General features: G+C 48.9%; 2 protein-coding genes across 4 annotated transcripts in view; one reads left to right on the plus strand and one right to left on the minus strand.

Annotated features, from left to right (window-relative positions):
* The first annotated feature begins 2,855 nt into the window (after positions 1-2,855).
* HIGD1B (HIG1 hypoxia inducible domain family member 1B) lies at positions 2,856-6,885 on the plus strand. Of its 3 annotated transcripts, none has more exons than XM_027625567.2 (4): positions 2,856-3,832; positions 4,691-4,839; positions 5,461-5,595; positions 6,235-6,885. In XM_027625567.2, the coding sequence occupies exons 2-4, from the start codon at positions 4,740-4,742 to the stop codon at positions 6,297-6,299; spliced, it is 300 nt and encodes a 99-aa protein (XP_027481368.1). In that variant the 5' UTR covers positions 2,856-3,832; positions 4,691-4,739; the 3' UTR covers positions 6,300-6,885. The 3 variants fall into 3 exon arrangements, 2 of the variants coding, with proteins under 2 accessions (XP_027481368.1, XP_027481367.1); XM_027625566.2 differs by having other exon boundaries at positions 2,858-4,588; XR_003525240.2 differs by lacking the exon at positions 5,461-5,595 and having other exon boundaries at positions 2,859-4,839.
* The window catches only part of EFTUD2 (elongation factor Tu GTP binding domain containing 2), a 42,752-nt gene continuing 26,180 nt past the window's right edge, over positions 6,738-23,309 (minus strand). The window contains exons 12-28 of the mRNA XM_027625565.1: positions 18,823-18,886; positions 18,355-18,445; positions 16,745-16,880; positions 15,496-15,623; positions 14,422-14,615; positions 13,091-13,202; positions 12,564-12,704; positions 11,806-11,907; positions 10,764-10,846; positions 10,094-10,180; positions 9,784-9,910; positions 9,499-9,586; positions 8,736-8,854; positions 8,486-8,580; positions 7,850-8,003; positions 7,608-7,715; positions 6,738-7,282 (exon numbers count right to left, since the gene is read on the minus strand). Of these exons, the coding sequence (XP_027481366.1) occupies positions 7,187-7,282; positions 7,608-7,715; positions 7,850-8,003; positions 8,486-8,580; positions 8,736-8,854; positions 9,499-9,586; positions 9,784-9,910; positions 10,094-10,180; positions 10,764-10,846; positions 11,806-11,907; positions 12,564-12,704; positions 13,091-13,202; positions 14,422-14,615; positions 15,496-15,623; positions 16,745-16,880; positions 18,355-18,445; positions 18,823-18,886 (1,925 nt within the window). The 3' untranslated portion in view covers positions 6,738-7,186. The remainder of the gene's footprint in view (positions 7,283-7,607; positions 7,716-7,849; positions 8,004-8,485; positions 8,581-8,735; positions 8,855-9,498; positions 9,587-9,783; positions 9,911-10,093; positions 10,181-10,763; positions 10,847-11,805; positions 11,908-12,563; positions 12,705-13,090; positions 13,203-14,421; positions 14,616-15,495; positions 15,624-16,744; positions 16,881-18,354; positions 18,446-18,822; positions 18,887-23,309) is intronic.

The raw sequence follows: 23,309 nt of genomic DNA on the forward strand, positions 1-23,309 counted from the left end.
TAAGGCAGAATTTTAAATTAAGGTCAATTTACTTGCAAATGAGGGATAGGTGAAGTGTGTGCAGGAGATGGGGGTGGGGGGACGTGTATGGGAGAGGATCCATTCTGTGCTGGCTCAGGAACTACCCTGCGTTGGTGAGAGAGGACCCATTCTGTGCTGGTTCAGGAACTACCCCGCGTTGGTGAGAAGCAGTGCAGTAGGTGCAGTCTTTGAATTTCTGGAAGTTCTCTCTGCCCAGCTGTTTGTACTTGTTTACTCATATTTCGACGATGGTGTGAGAATGTGATGGTGAAATGTACATGAAGTCCCATTATTACTTGCTATGTTAACTTTCCACTGTAAGCTGGTCTATAGCGGTTAACATTATTGGTTGGATAGCTCAGCCATTTATTTACTTGCTGTGCGATCTGGCTGTTACTTCACCTCTCTGAGCCATGGTTTCCTCATCTGTAAAATAGGGATGAGATCCATCTGTTGGGATTTTTGTGAAGATGAAATAAAATATGTGAAGTGCCTAAAACTTGTAGGCTCCAAAGGCATTAGTCCTCTCCCACAGTGTTCTTTGGAGGAAGCCAGGTAATTTGGGTATTCAAAAGCACCCAACACAAGGATCTTGGCAACCCATTTCAAATCCCTGTGCATCCATTCATCATCTGAGACAGGTGTGTCTTAATACGCAGCTCAAAATTGGTCCTTCACAAGATGTGATCCTAGGACGTCAGCATTACTACATTCGGATGCAGCCTTCCAATCACTACCATCCACACCCTCTTTAGAAGCTTTTTAAATGTGTGAGTAGTCTCCCCAGAAAGATTAGTGGTAACAAAGGCAGTTTCCTGGCCCCAGGCCTGTGGCTCTTGGGGCTGTCCTTGGACAAAAACTGCAGGGTCCTTTGAACTTACTGCCTGCTTTTAGGGGAGAGGATGTCTTACCCTCCCTACCCCAGGCACCTTCTAGAGGCTGCCTCAGCCTAGTCCTGTTATTTGGAAACTTCCAGCCCCAGCCTGCTCCTGTTACCCCCACTCCTGGCACCTCCAGTCCCTGAGACACTACTATATATGGCCTAATGTTTCCGCTCCTGTGATTCCCCCAGTCCTTCAGCCTGGGTCCTCCCCATTCCAACCCCAATTCAAGCATCTTCTGTTCCTTGTCCAGTTCATTCTTCAGCATCTCCTCACTCACAGCACTCCTTTAGCTCAAGGCAAGAGTTGCTGGCCCTCCTTTCCCTGCCTGGTCCCTCAGCTCCCTTGGGCTATATATAGCATAGCAATGCCTTAATTTGTGTAGCGCTTCAAGTTCTGGCCACCCCCTCCCAACACAATAGGGAGAAAAAGCCTGAAGAAGGTTGGAAAGGGACAAGGGGGTGCTGAACTGGGACCACCCGGAACGTGGCAACCTTTTCATCTGTTGTCAGGGAACTTCTACTTCTCCCCCAGCCTGCTACCCGTTTCCTGACACTTGCTCATTCTGGAGGGAAGAGGAGCAGGCCATGTGCAGGGGAATTCTAACAATCATCTTATTTAACTCTTACAATGATCCTGTGGGGAGATGCTACCTCCATTTTACAGATGATGGCATAGACTCAAAAGACATTGAGTGGCAAAAGACCAAGTATTCAGAGAGTGGTCATTCAAGCAGCTAACTGATCCCATGTCTGCCCGTGGCCTACGCTCCGGATCCATTAAGTCTGCCTGCATCACTCAATTAGACCCTTCTAAATTAGAATGTCTATGAGTGTGACATGACCTGGAAGGAAAAAAGGTTTACTAAGTAAATTACTAATGTAGAAATGCTTAAATAGAAATAATTATTGAAGACTTGGCATAGTAACAAAAATATTATAATTTGTCTTAGCTGTTTGCTGAAGCGATAGTCTACAGAAATCTGTTCTTGAAGTTTTAGTGTGTTCTCAAAAGTAAAATGCAATTTTATTTCTTCTATTTCAGGACTTTCCCTCCAGTTTGCAATACTTCTCCCATTAGTCCAGAGCAGTGAGCTTTGATTTTAGGAAGTTATTAGTCTGGTTCTTTCTTCTGTCACTTACTGTGACCCGGAGCAAGACATTTAACCCAAGCCTGTTTTTCATCTGTGAAATGGGGATAATAGTACCTACCTTAGAGAATTGTGAGGATTAAATAAAAATAACCTACTTAAAGCAACTAGCACATTTCTTGCCCCATAGGTGCTCAGAAAATCGTATTCTTTTCTCAATTCTGGGCTGAGATGTTATAGGAGCATCAACAGAAGCCCAATAAGGGAGAACCTCTCGAGGAAGTTGAACTTCACTCTGCATAGCTTGGACCGTATTCTCCAAAGGGCTTGGAGTTGATCCTGATTCTTGCTCTGTCTCATCCAGGCATTTCATCCCCCTGCCTCTGGCCCAGACCATCCATCTCTTGAGAATTCAGGCCACCGTTGGGACCAGGAGAGGCAGCCTGGGAGAGTGTGTGTGAATGACTGGGAGGAGAGTTCCCATGGACGCTGGGGATATGTGAAGGCCCTGGGGAGCTGCTGTGACCCTGGGTCTTTCCCTAGGGCAGTGAGTGCTGGGGAGAGAAAAGAAAGACTTCAGCTGCTGGACAGATTTCCAGTGCCGAAAAGCCCCTTTCAGATAGACACATGGGGCTGCGGATCTAGGGAGGGAACAAAGGCCTGGGATGGAGTGGGCCTCTCCATAGTGTACTCCAGTCTTTTTCCACTTGCTTATCAACAAGAAGGTTCTTGGGCGCCTGGGTGGCTCAGTTGGTTAAACAACTGCCTTCGGCTCAGGTCATGGTCCTGGAGTCCCGGGATCGAGTCCCGCGTCGGGCTCCTTGCTCAGCGGGGGGTCTGCTTCTCCCTCTGACCCTCTTCCCTCTCGTGCTCTCTCTCATTCTCTCTCTCTCAGATAAATAAATAAAATCTTAAAAAACAAAACAAACAAACAAAAAAACCCCAAGAAGGTTCTTTCCTCCTCTTCTCTGAATCCAAGGTGCCACACTTGATTAGCATTCCTAAGCTTCAGCCTGGATGGAGAGGTTCTGCTTGGCCAGCCTATGGGAAGCAGTCTACAAGTACAAACTCTGGAGCCAGTCAGACCTAGATTCAGATGACACTGCCATTTACTAGCTGTACACCCCTGGATAAGTCTTTTAGCCTCTCAGAAGCTCAGTTTCCGGTCTATGAACAAACTACTAATTACTGTATAGAACAATTGAAAAGCCTGAAATGTAAATACCTCAAATTAGGTGATAATGAAGGTCAATTGTCATCTCTGTCCTGAATGAGCATGAGTGAGCATCTCACCCCTGTAGGCAGTATAAGGAGCACTGGAGATGTGAGGAAGTCCTAGTGGTTATAAACTGGATGCATCTCCTTGGTCCAGAAAGCATTCTTGAAAGGATCAAGACCGCAATTGGGAATAGGGTCATTTTATTTACATCCCACATTGTTCGTGTTTGAAGCAGTATAGCTTGCGGGAGAACAGAGGATCTCTCTCGTTTCTTGCCTCTGTATTTCCAGCTCAGTTCTCCGTAGCAAGTCCCTGTTCTGATCCAGCCCCTTACATCCATGAGAATTAACAGACTGAATCTAGTTAAGGGCTCCCGCCATCTGATCTTTCATTACTTTCCGGTGCTTGGAGCTTTGGCCTGGAACTCAGCAAATGGGGGGTTAAGACTGATGCCCTGGCCTATCTCCTCCCCTCTCCATTCCTGACTTCAAAGTCCCCATTAAAGCTTGCTTCCCTGACCCTACAGTGGCAGCTCCATCATCAGCTCCTGGCCGGTTCAAAACAGCAGATGCTGAGCCCTGGCCGGACTGCTCGCACTCTACTTTCTAGCCATCTCCTAGGGTAAGCAACAGCATGCTGAGAACCTGTGGGGCTGACAGTCCTTGCTCCTCCAGGAGAGAAGAAGCAACTAAGAACAGAGGTCACCTCATGTAGGGAGTCTGTCTTACGGTCGGACCTAAAAGGCACCGCGTAGGCAGAAGCCCTGGTCTATGGACCAGGACTCTGGGGTTCCGTCTAGTTTGTGATCAGAGCAGATGTTTACTGGGGTTAGCAAGTAGAGCAATAGGGGTCACCTGCCCAGAGAGGGAGGCAGGGGTTCGGCAATGGCAAAGAACCTGGCAAGAGATGGAAATGTGAGCAGTTCAGGGACCAGAATTAGTTCCATTAGTACTAATGTCCAAAATCTATGCTAAATTATTCACAAATCAATCTTTGGCTCCGGTGATTCAGTAACCAGAGCTGGGACACTGGGTTGGCTCTGGCTCTCTGGGGCCAGATCCTTTTCTGTAGCTCCCTCAGGGAACTGTCACAGATTCAAGGCCAGTGGGGTGCCCAAGCCTCAAGGCCTGTTCCTCCCACCCTCATCTGTGGATTTTTCCAGCTGCTTTTCTTGACCCAAGGATCACATAGGGATACAGATGGAAGGGGGGGAGGGGGAGCAGGGAAAACAATGAAGTCAGAATGAGATGGGGAAGAGGCAAACGTTAGAAAGAGATGGGAGAGAAAAAAAAAAAAAGAAAGAAAGAGATGGGAGAAATGGCACTAGTGGTCCAGCCATCTGAGACAGGACACTTGGGACAACTTTTCAAGTAGCAGGTGTGTTGGGGCATGGTAAGAGAGGGTCTTAGCAGGCAACTCCCTCCTTTACCCCAGACTGAGGGGAATCGGGAGTTCTTATTGTGGGGTGCCTCTTTCTAGGACTGTGCTGAAGCCTCAGAGCCCCAGCTGATAACCCTGGGGCCAGATCATGTCTGCTAACAAAGGCTGGTGGGTACCACCTGAGGGCGAAGACAGTGTGTCTCAGAAGTTCCTGAGGAAGACCAGGGAGTCTCCGCTGGTGCCTGTAGGTGAGTAGGAAAGTAAGGAAAAAGGGCAAGAAGGGTCCTTCCCTCAGAGAACAGGTCTCTTAGTCTTTTCAAATGAAGCAGAGAACTCAAGTGTCATACTCACTGAGCAGTCACCAGCCAGGAAAGGAGTGAACCAGCAGCAAAGCTGCCAAGGGACGAAGGGACACGCCTGACAATGAAATAAAGGAATCTGGATGGGTGGAGGTGGTGGCCGAGGGCTTGGGGTGCGGGAAAACACGGGGCATCAACACCTGCGTGAGGAGAGGGAGGAGCAGTTTGGGGTCTCCCAGGGCTTCCTTCAAGGTCTTGGGAGAGTGGGAAAGTAGCTGTGGGAGCCAACAGCAGTTGGAGAAGGGCCTGAGCAGAGCCAATGGGTGTAGGAGGCTCAGAACGGGCTATTTGTACACAGAGGAGGGCTCATTGGAGGGAGGCAGCCACTTTGAAAATGCCACAGAGAGGAAACAACTCAATATTCTGATGATGGTCCCCCCCTCCTGCCATGAAGTGGCAGGAAAGTAGGGGTTTATCCAGATGCCCAGGATACCTAAGTGAGGGGGTCTGTCATCAGGGGAACCATGTGATTGGTGACTGAGGCCCAACAGTCATGTTCTCTGCCCACAGGCTTAGGAGGCTGCCTGGCAGTGGCAGCCTACCGGATTTATCGGCTTAAGGCCCGTGGTTCCACCAAGATGTCCATACACCTGATTCACACCCGAGTGGCAGCGCAGGCTTGTGCCGTGGGTGCAGTCATGCTAGGTGAGTGGCTGCCAGGGTCCCAGGAGAATACCAACAGAGCTGATTAGGCAAAATCTGGCTGTGAGTCCTGACAGTTAAGGGATGGTGATTTTAGTCCCTGTTCCCTACAGTAAGCTCCACAGCAAGTCTTGGGTGACGCTCTCAAACCAAGCCATTTTCAGGGTTCCTTGTTTTATCTCTTGTCCCGGGGCCTGTGGGGATGGTGCAGTTGGGTGTCGTGAGAGTTTGTTCTAGATGTGAGAAAAATCACACAGCAGAACATATGCTTAACTTCTTTTCCTCTCTGGGTCAAGAGGCAGGCAGCTACGGACTAGCTGTGTGACAGTGGACAAATCCTTCTCTGAGCCTCAGTTTCCCCATGTCCAACATGCTGATAAGCACCCTGGCTTGCCTACCTCAGAGGTTGCTGTGAGGTTTCTCAGATAGGTAATCTATGTGGAAGGGCTTTGTGAACTGTCAACGGGGTGTTTGCCTAGGCCGTGTGGTCAGGTGCTCATGGCAGCTGGTGAGACCCAGAGCAAAAAGATGAGCAGAGAAGCTGGACTCTCAGGGGAACGGCTGGAGTCAGACTCCTGGGAAAGCCAGAGGATGGGTGCAGGGTTTGGTGTTACGGGATGTTTTCCCTTCTTCTTCCTGCAGGTGCTGTGTACACGATGTTTAGAGATTACATCAAGAGAACAGCACAGGATCCCAGGGAGAAGTAGGACTCTGTAGAGCCTGGGGCCACCAGAGCCTCCTCCACCAATCCCTGGTACGTTCCTAATAAAGCCGTTTTGAGGAAAATCACGTCTCTTCTTCACATGGAGGACAGCAGAGAAAAGGACCAGTAGCGGGGTGGGTGGGTGGGTGTTAGTTTTAGAGAAAGGGCTAGAAATCAGAGTTCTGGCCCCCAGCTCCAGGGCAAGGGAGGTTCTCCAGAGGCAACAGCTTCTGGTTCCAAAAGCCTAACACCTCCAAGGCCAGCCCAGGTCCCACCCAGCAGCAGCAGAGTAGAGAGGCAGGAAGGTGGAGGCAAGAAAGTGGCCTCAACGTTCATGGGAGCACTGAATTGAGAGGCAGGCATCCCTCCCATCACAGGCTGCTGCCCTGGGGACCCAGGCAGGAAGACTGCAGCTGGGAGAAGAGACACAGGAGACAACATATATTCAGGACCCAAGTGCCAGGGCCAGACTGTGTTGGAGGGAAGGGGACAGGGGTGGGGATGAAAGGAACAGAGCAAGGCAGAGGTCAGAATGTTCTGTTCACTTAAAAACCATGTCTAAGGTCAAACTTGTAAAAAAAAAAAAAAAATTCCACGTAAATCCTGAAGACAGGGCCCCTTGGGGTTAAACACTTTGTCCCCTTCTTCTCTGAGTCCAAGCTCCACTCTGTTCCCTGGGAATGGAGCCAGGCAGAGGCCACAGAGGAACCAGGAGGCCAAATACTCCTCCCTTGCTGGGACTCTGGGTTGGAGGGTTTGGGGTTGTTAAAAATGGCCACAGCAGCTCTCAGATGCTCTCTGACAACATGGAGTCCGGGTCACACCAGGTCCCAGCTTCAAGTCCAGGATACAGCCCGCTGCAGGGAGCAGGGCCGCCAGGAGTCCCAGCACTCACATGGGGTAATTGAGCACAACATCCTGCTTGGCGAGCTCCAGCAACATGGGATCATCGAAGAACTTGCTGATGCTTACGTCCTCACTCAGGCCCTGCAAAGAGTGGGAGCGATGCAGGAAAGAGCCCTATGTGGTGACCAACAGAGCTGAAAGGCCGTCCGAGACCTGTGCTGGAGGGGGAGGCTGATGGGGGTGGAACTTGGGTCCAGCTATTTCAGGAATCGCCACTGGGGAGAAGGTGCCCACTTGCCAGCCAGACTGGCGGCCTGAGGCCTGTACAGACTGCACCTCTCTGCACTGTGCAGTGAACTGCTCTCAGTCTTTGGGAGAAAGGTCCCAGAGGAAGAAATGAAGAGATCCAACTCCTGCCAAGAGCCCTGGGGACTGAGGGTTGGCCATGGGCCCCAGGGACGCATACCTTCCTGCGACGGGTTTTGATCATGAATTCCCGGGCCAGGTGAGGAGCAGGCTGTGGCTCCAGGGGACGGATGACAATGCTCTTGTCCAGAGGATCGCCGGGTACAATCTGAAAGGTAAAGTGATGGTCTAGGACTCTTCTCTAGGATATTAGAAATCTCACCTGAGAAGGGGAACAGGCCAGAGGGGACTGGCTTTGAATGGGTGGGAGGGCACACTGGCCAGCCTGCACCATTTTCTCACCTGCCAATGGTGGAAGACAGACAAGGAAAAGGCCTGCCCTTGGGTGTGAGTTCGCAGATCAGTCTCAAAGCCAAAAGAATCAATGGCGGGGATGAAAGCTTTGATGGTGTAGAGAGGGGAGCCTGGGATAGGTGCATCCTGAGTCACATGCCCCCTGTGACAGAAAAAGAAAGGCTGAGACCTTGTCCTACAGAGACCAAAAGCAAAGAATCTGGCCCCAAATGTACCATCAAGGAAAGTTACCATCAAGGAAAGAATAACCACAATCATACTATAGTGGGCAGAAAAGGCTTGGGGCCCTCAGTGTCATTTCCAGGGGCAATGACCTCTAGGCAAGAGTGGAAACACTGACGAGACAAGGTCCTATAGACATTCCCCCCACTGACACATTTCAGTACTTTCCCCAAGGGCTCTCCAAGGAGAGAGGGCCCAAGAAGGAATCTCAAAATTTTTATCTGCAGTGAAGCTGAGGATTGCCTCAAATCTTTCCTACGTCCTTCTGAAAAACCAGCTCAGTTGGTTTTTAGGAGCAGAAACTGTGCAGGAGGCCCATCTCCTCCCCCACGGGAGCCCAATAATTTCTTGCTGTGCTCCTGCTCTCTGCACCCTCCCTAACATGCCCTGCTGGTGGCTCACCTGCGCCTGGCCAGGACAGTGTACACAGCAGAGACACAATCCGCAGGAGCCTGGACCTCCACAAAGTAGTAAGGCTCCATCAGGCGAGGAGTGGCCTGCAATGGGGGCAATAAGAAAGGCTTCCTCAGCTTGGGGAAGGCTGAGGACTGAGGATCCGGGTAAAGAAAAGGCTGGAGGGACTGTAGTCCTGATGCCCCCAAAGGCTGGACCTCCACTTAATGTCCTGGAGCAGGTCAGCCCCACCACTCACCATGAGGAAGGCAGAATAGACGACTCTCCTTGCTGTGGGGATGATCTGGCCCCCGCCCCGGTGCAGGGGCTCTTGGGCAACCACTGCATCGAGGATCTTAAACTTGACATTTCGAATCACTGAAACAGAGATGGGGGAGCTGCTGAGTGAGGAGCAGTTGCAGGGCTAGTCAAGGGCCCAAGGGCAAAGCAGCAAGGAGTCTCTAGCTTGCACGGCAGCTGTCTTGAGGCCACAAAAGATATGGCTCACAATCACCCTGCAAATGGGTGTTGTGATAGGATGCCAAGGCCTACAACAGAGAACGCAAGTTAAGCACACATTCTTTGTGTTGGTTTCAGGTCATGCTCAGGCATCGTAAAGGCTTCCTAGATGTGTATGTGTTCTTCTTGCAGATATTTAATAATTTTTGAATGTAGAATAAGTTCTAGGAATTGCATATTTCTTCCCACTAAATCCAATCGTGGTCTATAAACCACTCTGATCCCACCTCCCTCCTGATACCTCTCCTCGAACACATTCCTTCTCAGGACTGAGGAGCAAATGTCAGCCTAGAAATAACTTCATTTCGGACGTCCCGAGCAATAGCACTAGGACAGGGAGGGAGAGGAGGAGAGGACGCTGCTCCAGGACAAGGGATGGTCCCGTGTGCCCCGAGCTGCTTCTCCTGCCAGGGCCCATAGATGAGCCCAGCCCACCCCACACGCCCAGGCATGAGGACCCTAGAGGGCTGGGCAGGGGAGGCCGAGGCACGGGTGGAACTTACGCTCATCACAGAGGGGCCCCTCCCGGGTTCCCCACTGGAAACCTTGAACGATGCTGTCCTTCACTGAACCAAGAAGAGCCTTGTCCACCTGCACAGAACACAAGGGCACACGTGAGCAGCGACTGTGGCAGCAACCAGAGTTTAGAGGGAGGAGAAGGTAGGTATACTGGTAAGAAGATTCACCAGAAGCCACAAAATACTTTGGGGAAAAGAAGTACACTTTGTAGTTTCTTCCACTCAACGGTGAAGAAACCACCCCAGTGGCTCCCATTAGTTCTGCTGTACCTCAGAGGGCAGGGTATCATCCACCAGGATGTTGGGGCCGGTGGCATCAGGGCCGAAAGCCCAGATAGAACGTGCAGCCAGCAGATCCCAATCATACTTGGTCTGGAAGAATTCTCCCAGTTTCTTCCTGCAGGGGAAAGAGGAGACAAGGAGGTATCCAGCAGCTCTGCGGTTACTGCCTGCTGGGGTCACAGATCCGGCCTTCCTGGAGGACAGTTCACTTCCCAGGACAGGTGGCATTAGAGACTGGGCGGGCAGGCTGTGGCGCCTCGTCTCCTTTCAAGCCTTGGAACCACAGCCACATTCTCACCTGTTCCAGGTGATCTGGACCACCTCATTCTCTATGTCCTCGGCGAGGCCCTTCTCAAGAGGCTCGGCAATCATGGTGATCTTGTTCCTAGTCAGACAGGACACGGGTAATGATGAGGATCAGCAGGACTCAGAGAAGGCGCATTCCTAAGAAAAGGCTGGCAAGGCAGTGACACCAGTAGAAGCCAGATGGGCCAGAGTAGAGCAAAAAGGGTTCATCTTCTGTCTTCTTCATTCAAATCTACCACTCTTTAAAAAAGTGAGGTCTCAGGGCGCCTGCCTGGCTCCCTCAGTGGAGCATGTGGCTCCTGATCTCAGGGTCGTGAGTTTGAGCCCCATGCTGGGTGTAGAGATTACTTAAAAATAGAATCTTAAAAAAACAAAAAACAGTGGAGCTGCTGCTAGGGCAAGATTTTAAGACGATCATATTACAAAGAAAGAAGTGGCAACGTGGACACTCATCCTTGGGGTACTTTTGGCAAAGAATCCCACAGCATCATGTCTACAGGCCTAAGGAATGAGAGTGCTGGGGTAAAACTCCAGCATCCTAAGACCCCATCCCAAGACTCAGGGGGTCTCTGTTTCCACAATGCTTGTGATTAGGGTGGAGTGGCGCAGGGAGAGGAGAGTGTCCCCTGTCAGTCCCAGGGTCACTCAGACCCCCAGCTCACTTCTTATTGGGCGTTTCAGCAAAGCACTTGAGGGAAGATGTTTCCACCACCGTCTCACAAAACGTGACAACAGGGTCAGCCACCTGGGAAACAGAATAAATTGTTAGGCAAGGTCTCGATTTGTTGGAAGGACAATCTTCTGCCAAAGGGAATTCTGAGGTCCCCTTGGCACCACCCCTGCAGTAACACCCCGTTCTTAATCAGCATCAGCAACAAGTCCCATAGTGGGCTAAAAGTCCGTACCAGCACTAAGTAGCCTGAGAAAGCTTAGCCGAGTGCGGAGTTGGTGTTCCTCAGCCAAGAGTTAAGTGCAAGTCGAACCTGGGCCTAAATGATAGTCCCCCAAGGTCTCTTCCAACATCTGTTCAGCCACCCCCCCCACCGCTCACTGAACAGCTCCCGTGGCTGTCACAGCGGGCACTAGGGACTGCCTGGACCTGCCAGGTCCCTGTTCCATTCTGAACCCCTGGCTCTGGGTAGCACAGCTCCTCCCTGAGGCTCCCACACGGCCTGCTCCCAGGGAACTCAGTATCTTCTAGAGCACCAGTCCTCGGCACATCAGAAGGAGCATCTAAGACAGGTACGTAAGGGCACTCACTCCCACCACCACAGGAACTAGGAGAAAATGTGTGTACCAAGAAGGCGCACTTGAACTGAGGGGCCACATCATGACCTGACAGCAAACCCAGGAGGGCCAGTCCTCACTCCCTGAAATGATCCACTGAGCCCTAATCACCAAAGATGGGTTGTGTAACAGTTTTCTTAACAAAAAACCAAGAATCATTTTGGCTTGGGAGCCTTGACTTTAAACATATGACATTGAGAATAACCCTGCAGGAAGGGGCAAACCAGATCTCAAATACCTTCCCATATAGGGAGCAACAGGTCATGCTTTTCCCAAACACGTCTCTTCTCCTGGTGCCCCCCTCTTCCCTCAGGCCTTCCAGGCCAATCAAGGGTTTGGCTGCCTGTAAAATCAGACTGGAGCCGTGAGTCAAGCTCCTGGCCGGGCAGGCGCTGAAGAAAGAGGACGCCGATTTACCTTGATGTCGATCTCTGAGTACATCTTCCGCAAGTCGTGCATCACACAGTCCAAGTAGAGCTCCCCAGTACCTAGAATCACATGCTCCCCAGACTCTTCCACCTGAAATGCAACAGCTCTGGCAGTCACAGCCTGGACCTCCTGTGCCAGCAACAACAGCCAGCACCAGAATCAACATGAGACCCCAGGCAGCAGTGCCCGAACCCACTCTGGAAAGCCACTGCTCAGCAGCAGTTCTAGCCTCTTCAAGGACCACTGCGGAACAGGGACCTATGAGTTAATCCTCAAGACATCTGGACCATTCAGCAACAGTGCTACTGGGCATAAGGTCACCAATTTATTTCTGTCACAACCGTTTAGGGAACACCCTGCCCTATGTCTACAGACATAAGTTGACGTTTTAGCCCTGGCCAACTACTCAGAAAAGTATGCTAGAAGGCTCAAGAATGTAGAAGAATCAGAATGACTCACTTTTCCCTCTATATTTTCTGGAAAAATCAATTCAAAGTGTACTCTCCAGGACACCTCTCTTTCCCATTGAAAGATACTGTGGGATATGAACACACACATGTGCACTCTCACTGCCCCCCGCGCCCCCACGTCCTGCTTTGAAATGATAGCGGCAGACGGGGATACTTGCTCCTGACATAGGCTGCTGGAAGCAGATCAGGCACACCTGGTGGACAAGAGGCCGTGGGCAGCACAGAGCCATCAGCTGGGCAATGGGGCCTGGCAGCTCCCACACACCCTGAGCGTACCTTGGTGGTGAGGGATGGATAGCTCTTGTTGACCTTGCGCAGACCATCCAGCATCTTGGGCAGCTCTGAGGGGTTGACCGGTTCCACAGCAATCTTGATAACAGATGTGGTGTTGAACTTCAAGGGCCGGAAAATCTGAGCCTGAGATTCAAAATGCAGAAGAATGTGGGCACCTGGACTGAGTAGGCACCAAAGATGCAGAGGTCAGAGAGGAGCAGACCATTGCCCCAACAGAAGCCATAGTGCTGCTTGGAGGCAGCCTGAAGGGCTGTTTATTCTGTGCATTTGGGCAGAATAGAGAGAGAGGGAAAGATAAAGGAACTCCTCCTAATTCCTAGCATCCGAGCAGAGTGCAGGGAGAATTGAGCAGGGTCAGATCGAGAACACTGCAGAGGCCCGGAACCAGGAAGTGGTCATGACTCTGGGTTAGTACCCCGTGAGTTCTGTTGCTGGTTGCTCCCGTGTGGTCTGGCTCCGTGTGACCCTCTAGGTTAAACTAATCCAGCTGCTTTTTCAAAAAACTCTACCTCCTCATTGCCTCGGGGTTCAGTTATGGTCGCTGTCTTCACAATTGGTTGATCAACACCTTCAATCAGAACCCAGTTGCCAGCAGGAACACGATTCACCTCAATGTGGTACCTGGAGCAACAGATATGTGAAATAAAGAGGGGTGCCAGGCACTGAGCCAGGCGCAGGGCTGAACCAGACAGACATATTCCAGCAGGGAAGGACACAATAAACAACCAATCATATAACCTCACATATACGTACAGGTAACTCTTGAACAATGTGGAGGTTAGGGGCGCCGACCCCCCATGCAGTTGAAACTCCACGTGTATGTCCTGACTCCTCCCAAAACTTAACTACTAACAGCCTACTGTTCGCTGGAAGCCTTATTGATAACATAAACACAGTCGATTAACACATATTCTGTGTTACATGTATTCTACACTGTATTCTTACAATAAAGTAAGCTAAAAAAAAATACTAAGTCCTAAAGAAGAAAAAATATGTTTACAGGACTATAGTGTATTTATTGAAAAAAAAAATTACCCACATTAAAGTGGACCCATGTAGCTCAAACCTGTGCTGTTCAACTGGAGTTACAAACTGATTAGCACATGAAAGAAAAGTGCGTGGTACTGTGAGAGGACAAAACAGGAAAACCCAGTTCCAGTTGGATACTAGTGGTAAGCAAGGCACTGCCCAAGGGGTAGAATGTAAGTTAATGCCAGAAGCATCCTAGAAGACACTGTGACTGTCCCAGCTCATCAGTCTTCTGCCTTCTAGGGAACGGGTGGATCTGGGAGAGGGGACGGGGGCTGGCGGCAAGGTGCGGCAGCAATGGCAGGAACAGGACTGCCTCCACTCTGCTTGCTAGCTGAGAAGCCAGGCTTAGGAACTCACAGGCAGCCCAGAGGCCCAAGCTAACTCTGATTCTGAAGATGGGGAAGCTATAAGGGATCCAGCAAAATCTTCTGTCTTGGTCAAAGAATAGTCAGTGGAGGCTGGGAGACAACTTCTTTTGGGAAGGAACATAAAGGTTATGACTTAGGAACACAGAAAAGGAAGAGAGAATTAAGAGTAAAAATAGAAATCCTGTTTCAAAAGTTTATACAAGCCATTCAAAACGCGAAAGCAAGGCTCTTGGCATTATCCCAACAGTAGCTGCCTTTTGGCCCTAGCAACTCTGGGTAGTAAGAACTGAAAGTCAACAGATGTGAGGGAGGGTCAGCTGATCTACTGTAGGGGGCCACGCAGCCGCTGTGCTTCCAAGGAGGACTACTCCTTCCAGCTCCTTGTGGCAGCTCCAGTGACAAGACCAAGGGATGCCTCTATAGGCTGTGGTTGGCGGTACCTGGCCACAGAGATCCAGAGGCGGCCCACGGTGCATATCTGGGAGTCTTCCTCATCCTCCAGGGTGTAGTTCTCCCCCAATACCTTCACAGGCTGCCCAGCGTGGATGGTGCCACTTAGCACCCGGCCGAAGGCATGAAACTGAACTCCATCATCTGTGCTGTACATCTTGGTAGTGTGGCACATCAGGGGACCCTGGAGATGGGGACAGAGTGTGGGCTCAACCACACATATTCCCATGGTAAATACCACGGTCTCTATCTCCCTTGACAGCAATGACATGAGCTCTGGGAAGAGGCTGCCCAGACCTGGAGGAAGATAAGTCAATCTCCTGGGAAAATCCCAAACCATGCCCTACCCCCTGCTTAGTTAATAAATGTCACAGGCATAGCAAGAAAACTCTTTTCCTTTTCTCTAGGGGGATGAGGGCAATGGCAAAGAAAAGTAGGTTTACGATAGCAGCCTGGCACTGTTAACTTGAAGATTACAAGACGTGCTTGCCCCAAATTCCTGCCGAAGACATAACTCACAATTCTCAACTGGTTGTATGTTTATGCCGAGAAACTCGACTGACTTAGGAATGGCTGGGAAAGACTGTTCTATTTTTTAATTTTTAGTTTTATTTATTGACTTATTTTTAAAGTAAGCTGAACACTCAATGTGGGACTTGAACTCATGACCCCAAGATCAACAGTCACACGCTCTGCTGATGGAGCCAGTCAGGCGCCCCTGGGAAAGATCTTTTTAAAGCCCAAGGCTGACAAGGTTAGCTCCCATTTGTTGACTCTTTACTGTCAGGCACCATGCTGAACACAAATGTAATACTTTCTCTTATTCAATTCTTGTAACAATCACATATGTATTATTACCTTCATTTCATAGACCAAGACTCTTAGAAAGACTGAATAATGTTCCCAAGATCATACCATTAGGCTTTGAATGCAGGTCTGTTTGGCTTTGCTCATGGGGAGTGAGTGGCAAACAAGGGTAGAAAGGCGGCATTCTTCCTATGACCAGACAACAGCATCCCCACACAGGAGGGGAAAAATCAAGACAAATGGGGGCTTTCCCTTACATCAGGGTCACAGTCGCTCATGGCCTCGCCGAGATCAGAATCCACACCACCGGTGTAGGTATGCTCTATCTTGGGCTTGGCGCCCACCTTTGGAGAGGGGATATGCTGCACACACATGTCCACAAAACCTGTGGAGGGAGAAGAGCAAGCCATTACCATACACTCTCACAGGGGGAAGTGAGCAGTGAGTTACGGATGTACTTGTGATAGCCAGAGCGCTAAAAGCCAGAGGACTGATGTTCGGGTCTAAAAGTTATGGCACCACACCTATGTCAGAGAAGAGCAAGAAGCAGGGCTCAGTGGTTCCTTGGAACTCAGCTGACAAAAATTTTCAAGTAGCTCTACCAATCCACGATCTTTTATTGAATATGAGCACTTACTGAGCGCTTACACTAAGTAAGTACCCTCTCTCTTTAAATCTACTTAGAACAATCCCTAAATTGACTCTTTTCCTTTGGCAAACACTGCACACGTCTCCGTTCTATACACGATCCTGTTTTTCTAATGGCTAATGAGCCATGCAAGAGAGGACTCCATGAGCACCTTGGGGAAGGCAGATGTGTTTTCAGTTGGTATCTCCTAGGTCAGACTGATGGCCAGCCCATAATAAACTGCTAAAATTATGTACTTGGGAGGATTCAGACATCTAATTCCCACCAGACTGCTGAGGGGGCCCTTAGACATTACCTTTCCCGCCTCACTTATTTTACAGATGAGAAATTGAGTCACAGAAGAATTGGGTGGCTGCCCCAGGGTCTCACCACATGGAAGGGTCAGGGCCACAATAGGAGCAAGACTCAGGTCTTTTCTCAACTGGTCTGGGTCTTGTTCTACTGTATCACCTGCCTTCCCTGCCACTCAAATAGAGGAGACAGGAGCTCGGAGGAAAGAGAAATCGGGCCTGGTGTTTTCCCCACTACTTCCCATCACTCATGAGTCTATCTTCCTAACACCCTGGCAAAAATACTAGAACCTCAGAATCTGCTTCCCCATCTCTTTTATTTAAATGCATGCTCCTCCTGATAGGGAAATTTAATTGCTTCTGTTTTCCAAGACAGACTTCTTGGTACCGTCCACTGAAGAAGACAGCTAGGAAGAAAATCCAGGTGCTGGACATCCCGACTTGCAGTTTCTTTAAAAGAGCCTCACATCTCTGAACACCGCCGTGGGATGAGGAAAAGCTCCACAGGATACATGTGGCAGAACATGATGATGGGGATGGGAAAGGGGCCGTGAGCTCTTTTGTTACCTGTGAACTCGCCAAAGAATTTTTTGCAGACCAGCCTGAGCAGGGGGCGGATGTTCAGCTTCAGCTCCTCCTTGGTCAGGTGAATGCCAAGCTCGTCCAGAGTCCTGGGGAGGCTGGTGTCCACGTCACCTACAACCTGTGTGGGTAGCAGACACGTCAGCTGTAGTGACAGCCCTGGTGTGGTGCCTGCCATAGAGGGCAAGGGCAGAGGGCAATTTGAAGGGTCACTGCACTAAGTTCTCTTCTACAGGAAGAGCTCCTGGCAAGGACAACTATTTGGTTTCCCAGAAATCTTTGGTACCCACTCTTCAAACCAACCCCGGGTGAAAAGGGCTTGGTTAAATGCCCACACCAGCCAATAAACCTGGACCTCTCAAATGGACCTTCAGTGCTGCCCCCTGGTGTCTGAAAAGCAGCACCTCAGCCCACTCAGGAGATCCTTACCCTACCCTTCCCTATTTTAGAGACTTCTCAGATTTAGAGGATCACTGCACCGGAAGGAACCAAAAAAGGTCACCAGCAGTCCATCTATTGGTAGGGCAAGGCCAAGCTAAATCATCCTTAGCAGACTCAAGGTCTCTACCGAGACAGATTCTATAAATTTCTTTTATTAATCCATTCCAGTCTGACACAGGATACTAATTATTTTTCAGCACTAATAAATTTTAATCATGCTCTTTTGTCTTTTTGCTATGTTTTATTTTTTTGTCAGCTGGAATGGCCACACATATTTTGTGTATGTGTGTGTGTTCACTGTGCCCAGGGCTTATTAAACACTTGAATATTTTATAACTGTCTTGGAAAAAAGATCTATGAAAATTCCCATACAATGTTACCCTTCTACTTCTGCCTTTTAGGTAGCACAAATTCATGTAACGCAACACTATGCTCTCTTCTTCGAAGCATCCCACATGTTTAACTACATCCTTACCACTGTCTGACGCATCCTTTTTTCTTTTTTCAAGTCAGCTCTATGCCCAACATGGGGCTTGAACTCATGACCCAGAGATCAAGAGTCGCATGCTCTACTGACCGAGCCAGCCAGGTGCCCCATGATGCATCCTTTTCAATTTGATAAACATCACATACATACAGGCCCAGAAAAGTCATTAAAAGCAAGCTCATACACCCATTCTGTTAATGGATGCAAAACACTTCATTTGAGAAGTACCATAATTCATTTAATCAGATTCTCATTGGTAAACATTTAACTTATTTCCAGTTTTTCCCCCTGGTGTTGTAAATAATGCTTTAACATATATGTTACATATATGTTAAACCTGGAGTACCTTCTTAATTTGATCTGTAAATCAAATCCCCACAGCTGAAATTATTAGTTCTCAAGTGTCATATTCTTTTGAATAGACAAAATCTTTACACAAATTTCTCCAAGGCCTTTTCCTTCTTCCATATCTTCTCCCTTCACTCTGAATTCAACAGCATTTAGAGGACTATAGTGTTCTAGATCTAGAAGACTGGTGATCAACTAACCTCACACTTAGTAATATGAAACTGAGCAGGTTTAGGGGCAAGGGTAAGTGTGAGTTCACTAGCTTTTCCACCTCATGCTTACAAAGGCAGACCTGAACCAGGCAGCCTGACACACTCACCTGAGCAAGGATCTTATAAAGGGGCTCCAAGATAAACTCCACAAAGCTCCTCTGGGAGCTGCTGGTTGGGGCCTTTTTGGTGAACTTTCGTCTAAAGAGGAAAAAAAAGAGTTATGGGTGAGCCAGCAGGGAGAAGGCATGTCACTGACCCCAAGGGTGAATCTCCTAAGTTCTGAATCTGAGCAGGGTCAAGGGGAAGGAACGTGTGTGTGATCATATTTCCAAAGAGAGATTCCTGAGAGGGTACATGGTTATGACTTGCGTGCACACCTAAGCTGAACTGTGAAGACCTCAAGAGAAACAGCCTCGTCCTGTTAAGAGCTCATGAAGCCAACCCACTTAGAGGAGGAAAGATGACTGTCATGGCGAATAACAAAGTAGGTTTTAATCTTAGGAACTCTTTCTCTGTCTTCACTTCCTGGGAAAATGGATCCCCCCTCTAAAGAGTCATTTCCCCATTCTACTTACGTTTTGGGGTTGAAATAAATGTCACCCCAGAGTCTTTTAGCAAATTCCTGGTAGTTAATGTCACCTGTAAGAGAAGATATACGATTATAATCTATCTAAGTACTGTTTGAAAGTCTGTTCCAGGTGCATAAGTGGTTTACAGCTGAGGAATTCTAGCACCTTCCTTTCCAAGGTCCGGACATTTCCTTCTACCCAGGCAGGCAGGCAAAGACATTGAGGCACACACAAGGGTAGAACTGGCCCAAAGTTGACAAGACTACGCTGGAGCCAAAACAAGCACCTAGAAGTGGCTCCAGGTCTAGTCCATGTCTAGCAAACAAAAAACTGAGCTATGGACAAGGGTATGGTTTATACTCTTTCCTTTGATAAAACAGGCTCAACTGCCCACATGTTATGCTCTGCAACCCAGTTCCTTCTAGAAGTGCAGCTTAATGGCTCCCTCATTCTTTTTTTTTTTTTTAAAGATTGATTTATTTATTTTGAGAGAGTGAGAATGAGAGAGAGAGAGCGAGCACATGAGAGGGGGGAGGGCCAGAGGGAGAAGCAGGTTCCTCGCTGAGCAGGGAGCCTGATGCGGGACTCGATCCTGGGACTCCAGGATCATGACCTGAGCCGAAGGCAGTCGCTTAACCAACTGAGCCACCCAGGCGCCCTCCCTCATTCTTTCTCGATCTCTGCTGCCAGTGGGGCAGTCTCCCAGCTGCGGTGCCATGCTAAAGCTCCGACTAGCCCTAAGCCTCTGGAAGGCAGACATCTAGTCCTCTGGTGAGAAAACACCAAAGCCAACCTTTGTCTCATCTTTTACCAATTAATCTTTTTAGTTTGATTGTAACCCTTAATCCTGGTCAGACTGAGCCAAGCAATGGGGGCTTTTAAAATTCAAGATCTCACTCAAGAGCTCCTGTAACAGTCAATTGGATCACTGACATCACCAACTAGCTCATGAGTATTTCTATCCAGATTTCAGACTGTTCTCACTCACTCACGATGGCAAACACGGAATTCATCACCTTTTCCCTACAGCTGTGTTCCCCTTCAGACTGTTCTTTCAGTGAGGCTACCCTTGGCACTTCATCCAGGCTCACAATCTTTTTCTTCCCCACTTTGTTAATTACCAAATTCTTCCCTTCTTTCCCACATTAGTGAAGCTCTCTCCTCTGAATCACTATGTCCATCACACACCTCTACTACTACACTTAATGTATGGTATAGCATACTCACAGTACTCACAAGAACCAGGCCTAGCGTGCTACAGAAGTGTAATAAATGCTCACTGAAAGAAGGGGTGAACGTCTCTCCAACCCATCTCCGCCTTTTCGATCTCACAGATAACAGGAATCCAATATTTGCAATCCTGTTATCTGAATATTGGTAAAAATGTCTAAATGGGTGTTCCTTCCTGCACTCTCTCCTCTCTCTAGCCTACCTTCCATCAGCTTTGCACACGTCAGCCCACTCCCACCTTTATTTTCATTAATTTTTTAAATGTAACTTTGTGGCATTTTTTCATTTATTTATATGTGTATCTCTCTTTTTCTTTTTAAAGATTTTATTTATTCACTTGAGACACAGAGAGAGAGGGAGCATGAGCAGGGAGAGAGGCAGAGGGAGAGGAAAAACAGGCTCCCTGCTGAGCCAGGAGCCCAATGTGGGGCTCAATCCCAGGACCCTGGGATCATGACCTGAGCTGAAGGCAGACGCTCAACCATCTGAGCCACCCAGGTGCCCCATATGTGTATCTTTCTTAAGCAGGTTGTGAGAGAGAACTTGGATCCTGGGAAACACCTACAGACCCCAGGATACTACAGGGGCTGGGAAAGTGGCCTTGGGACATGAATTTCATGTTTCGTTTGCTTGAGACTGACTGGGGAAGGAAGCCATCCTGGGACACAGGTTTTTGTTCTGCCTAGGAGCACCGTTCTTACTCAAGGATTTTGGGGTAGGTGTGTGAATACGGGGAACAGGGTGGAGGGTATGTTGCTGAAGCACACAGAGTCAGGAAGTTTTAGGTTGGCCACCATGCACGAAGTCTAGCTCCTGAAAGGAGAATTAGTTGAGGTAGTTGATTTATGCAAGAAATCTTCCCCGTCCCACCTCAGAGCATTCTCTGGATGTTTGACAAAGTAGGGTCAGTGCCTCAGGCTGCTGCGGGGTAGCCTTGTGCAGGTACTGCCCCTGAGGGTTAAGTTCAGTCCACAGCCTATGCATGTCCTTTAGCAAAGCACAGGTTCTGTCCGCAGGTTTATTTTTTTTAAATACTTTGTTCATTTGAGAGCGAAAGAGCACAAGCAGGGGGAAGGGGCAGAGGGAGAGGGAGAAGCAGGCTCCCTGCTGAGCAGGGAGCCCGACGTGGGACTCGATCCCAGGACGCCGGGACCATGACCTGGGCTGAAGGCAGACACTTAACCAACTGAGCCACCCAGGTGCCCCTGTCCGCAGGTTTAAATGGTTGACTAAACTAAAAGAAGAGTATTTTGTGACACGTGCAGCTCATATTTCACTGCTCATAAAGTTTTATAGGAACGTAGTCTCATTCATTTACATATCGTCTGTGGCTGCCTTTGTGCTCTATCAGGGAAGTTAAATAGTTGTGACAGAGACCACGTGGCCTACAGCCCCCATTAGCCCACCCCAATCTTTATTCATTTTTTTTTAAAGATTTTATTTATTTATTTGAGAGAGAGAGAATGAGAGCTAGAGAGCATGAGAGGGAAGAGGGTCAGAGGGAGAAGCAGACTCCCCGCTGAGCAGGGAGCCCGATGCGGGACTCGATCCGGGACTCCAGGATCATGACCTGAGCCGAAGGCAGTCGCTTAACCAACTGAGCCACCCAGGCGCCCCCACCCCAATCTTTAATAGCTCCCAACTGCCTACCGAATAAAGTCAAAATTCCTTAATCTGGCATTCCAAACCCTCCTCAATGTGGTCCCACCCCTGCCTGCCCAGTTTTACTTCAACTCTTCCCCTTGGTGAGACGGTCCACCATTATTAAACAGGCCATGGGTCCAAACCACCTGCCTCTGTGCCTCCTTGCCCAATGCTGCGAGTCTGGAATGCCCAGCTCCTCACTCCCCACCTGTCCACCAAACCCTATCTCCTCCTGCCCAAGTTAATGCTATACATTGTTGTTCATCACTCTGTGGATTTCTGTCTACCCCCAGACAGTGTTTCTACAAGTCACAGATTGTTTCCCATGCCCTGCCAGATTCCTAGTTAAGATGACAGGGCACCAACTGTGGCAGTACGGTGTGAGAGAAAAAACCCCAAGTAGATTCCAGTCCCAAGCCCATCAGGAGGTTCTGGAACGCTGGGCATAGTTTCCCATATATGAAATTAAGGGAAAGGACTCAGAATCTCTGATATTCCTTCCAGAGCTTTTATATAAGTCCATACACGGCTTTTCATGATGATGATGTCAGAGCCCTCAGCTGGCTCCTCTAAATGAACAGTGGGTTCCAAGCATGGGTAATACTCTCCTGAGGCTTAGGGCCACCTTCAATCAGAAACTGAATCATTAATACATTGTAGTTACAGAAACGGTCTTGGGTTTTGCTTCACATGCTGTTATAAAGAACATTCAGAAACCTATAAACTAGAACCCTGCTCAGAGGAGTTTCATTTATTGTCCATTTCTCCCTTTTTATTTTTTTTTTAAGATTTTTATTTATTTATTTGAGAGAGAGAGACAGCGGGAGAGGGAACACAAGCAGGGGGAGTGGGAGAGGGAGAAGCAGGCTTCTGCTGAGCAGGGAGCCCGATGTGGGACTCGATCCCAGGACCCTGGGATCATGACCTGAGCTGAAGGCAGACACTTAACGACTGAGCCACCCAGGTGCCCCTATTTCCCCCTCTTTAAAAGAGCCAGCTAGGGGCGCCTGGGTGGCTCAGTCGTTGAGCATCTGCCTTCGGCTAGGGTCATGATCCCAGGGTCCTGGGATCAAGCCCCACATCGGGCTCCCTGCTCCGTGGGAAGCCTACTTCTCTCTCTCCCGCTCCCCCTGCTTGTGTTCCCTCTCTCACTGTGTCTCTCTCTGTCAAATAAATAAATAAAAATCTTTAAAAAAAATAAATAAATAAAAATAAATAAATAAAATAAAAGAGCCAGCTACAGGGGCGCCTGGGTGGCTCAGATGGTTAAGCGTCTGTCTTCGGCTCAGGTCATGATCCCAGGGTCCTGGGATCGAGCCCCATGTCGGGCTCCCGGCTCAGTGGGGAGCCTGCTCCTCCCTCTCCCTCTGCCTCTCCCCCTGCTCATGCTATCTCTGTGTCTCAAATGAATAAATAAAATCTTTAAAAGAGCCAGCTACAGACAGCTAAAACATATGTCTAATGGGCTAAGTTATAACACACCTATGTATACGTGGAGCACTAGGCAATTACAGAAAATAATTTTTAGAAATGAACTTTAATAAAATAGGCAAATGCTTATAATCCAATACTGAGTGAAAATTTATCTTGTATTATATATTTTATATCTGTTATATTTT

This window comes from Zalophus californianus, chromosome 16 (genome assembly GCF_009762305.2).
Source record: "Zalophus californianus isolate mZalCal1 chromosome 16, mZalCal1.pri.v2, whole genome shotgun sequence".
NCBI lineage: Eukaryota > Metazoa > Chordata > Mammalia > Carnivora > Otariidae > Zalophus > Zalophus californianus.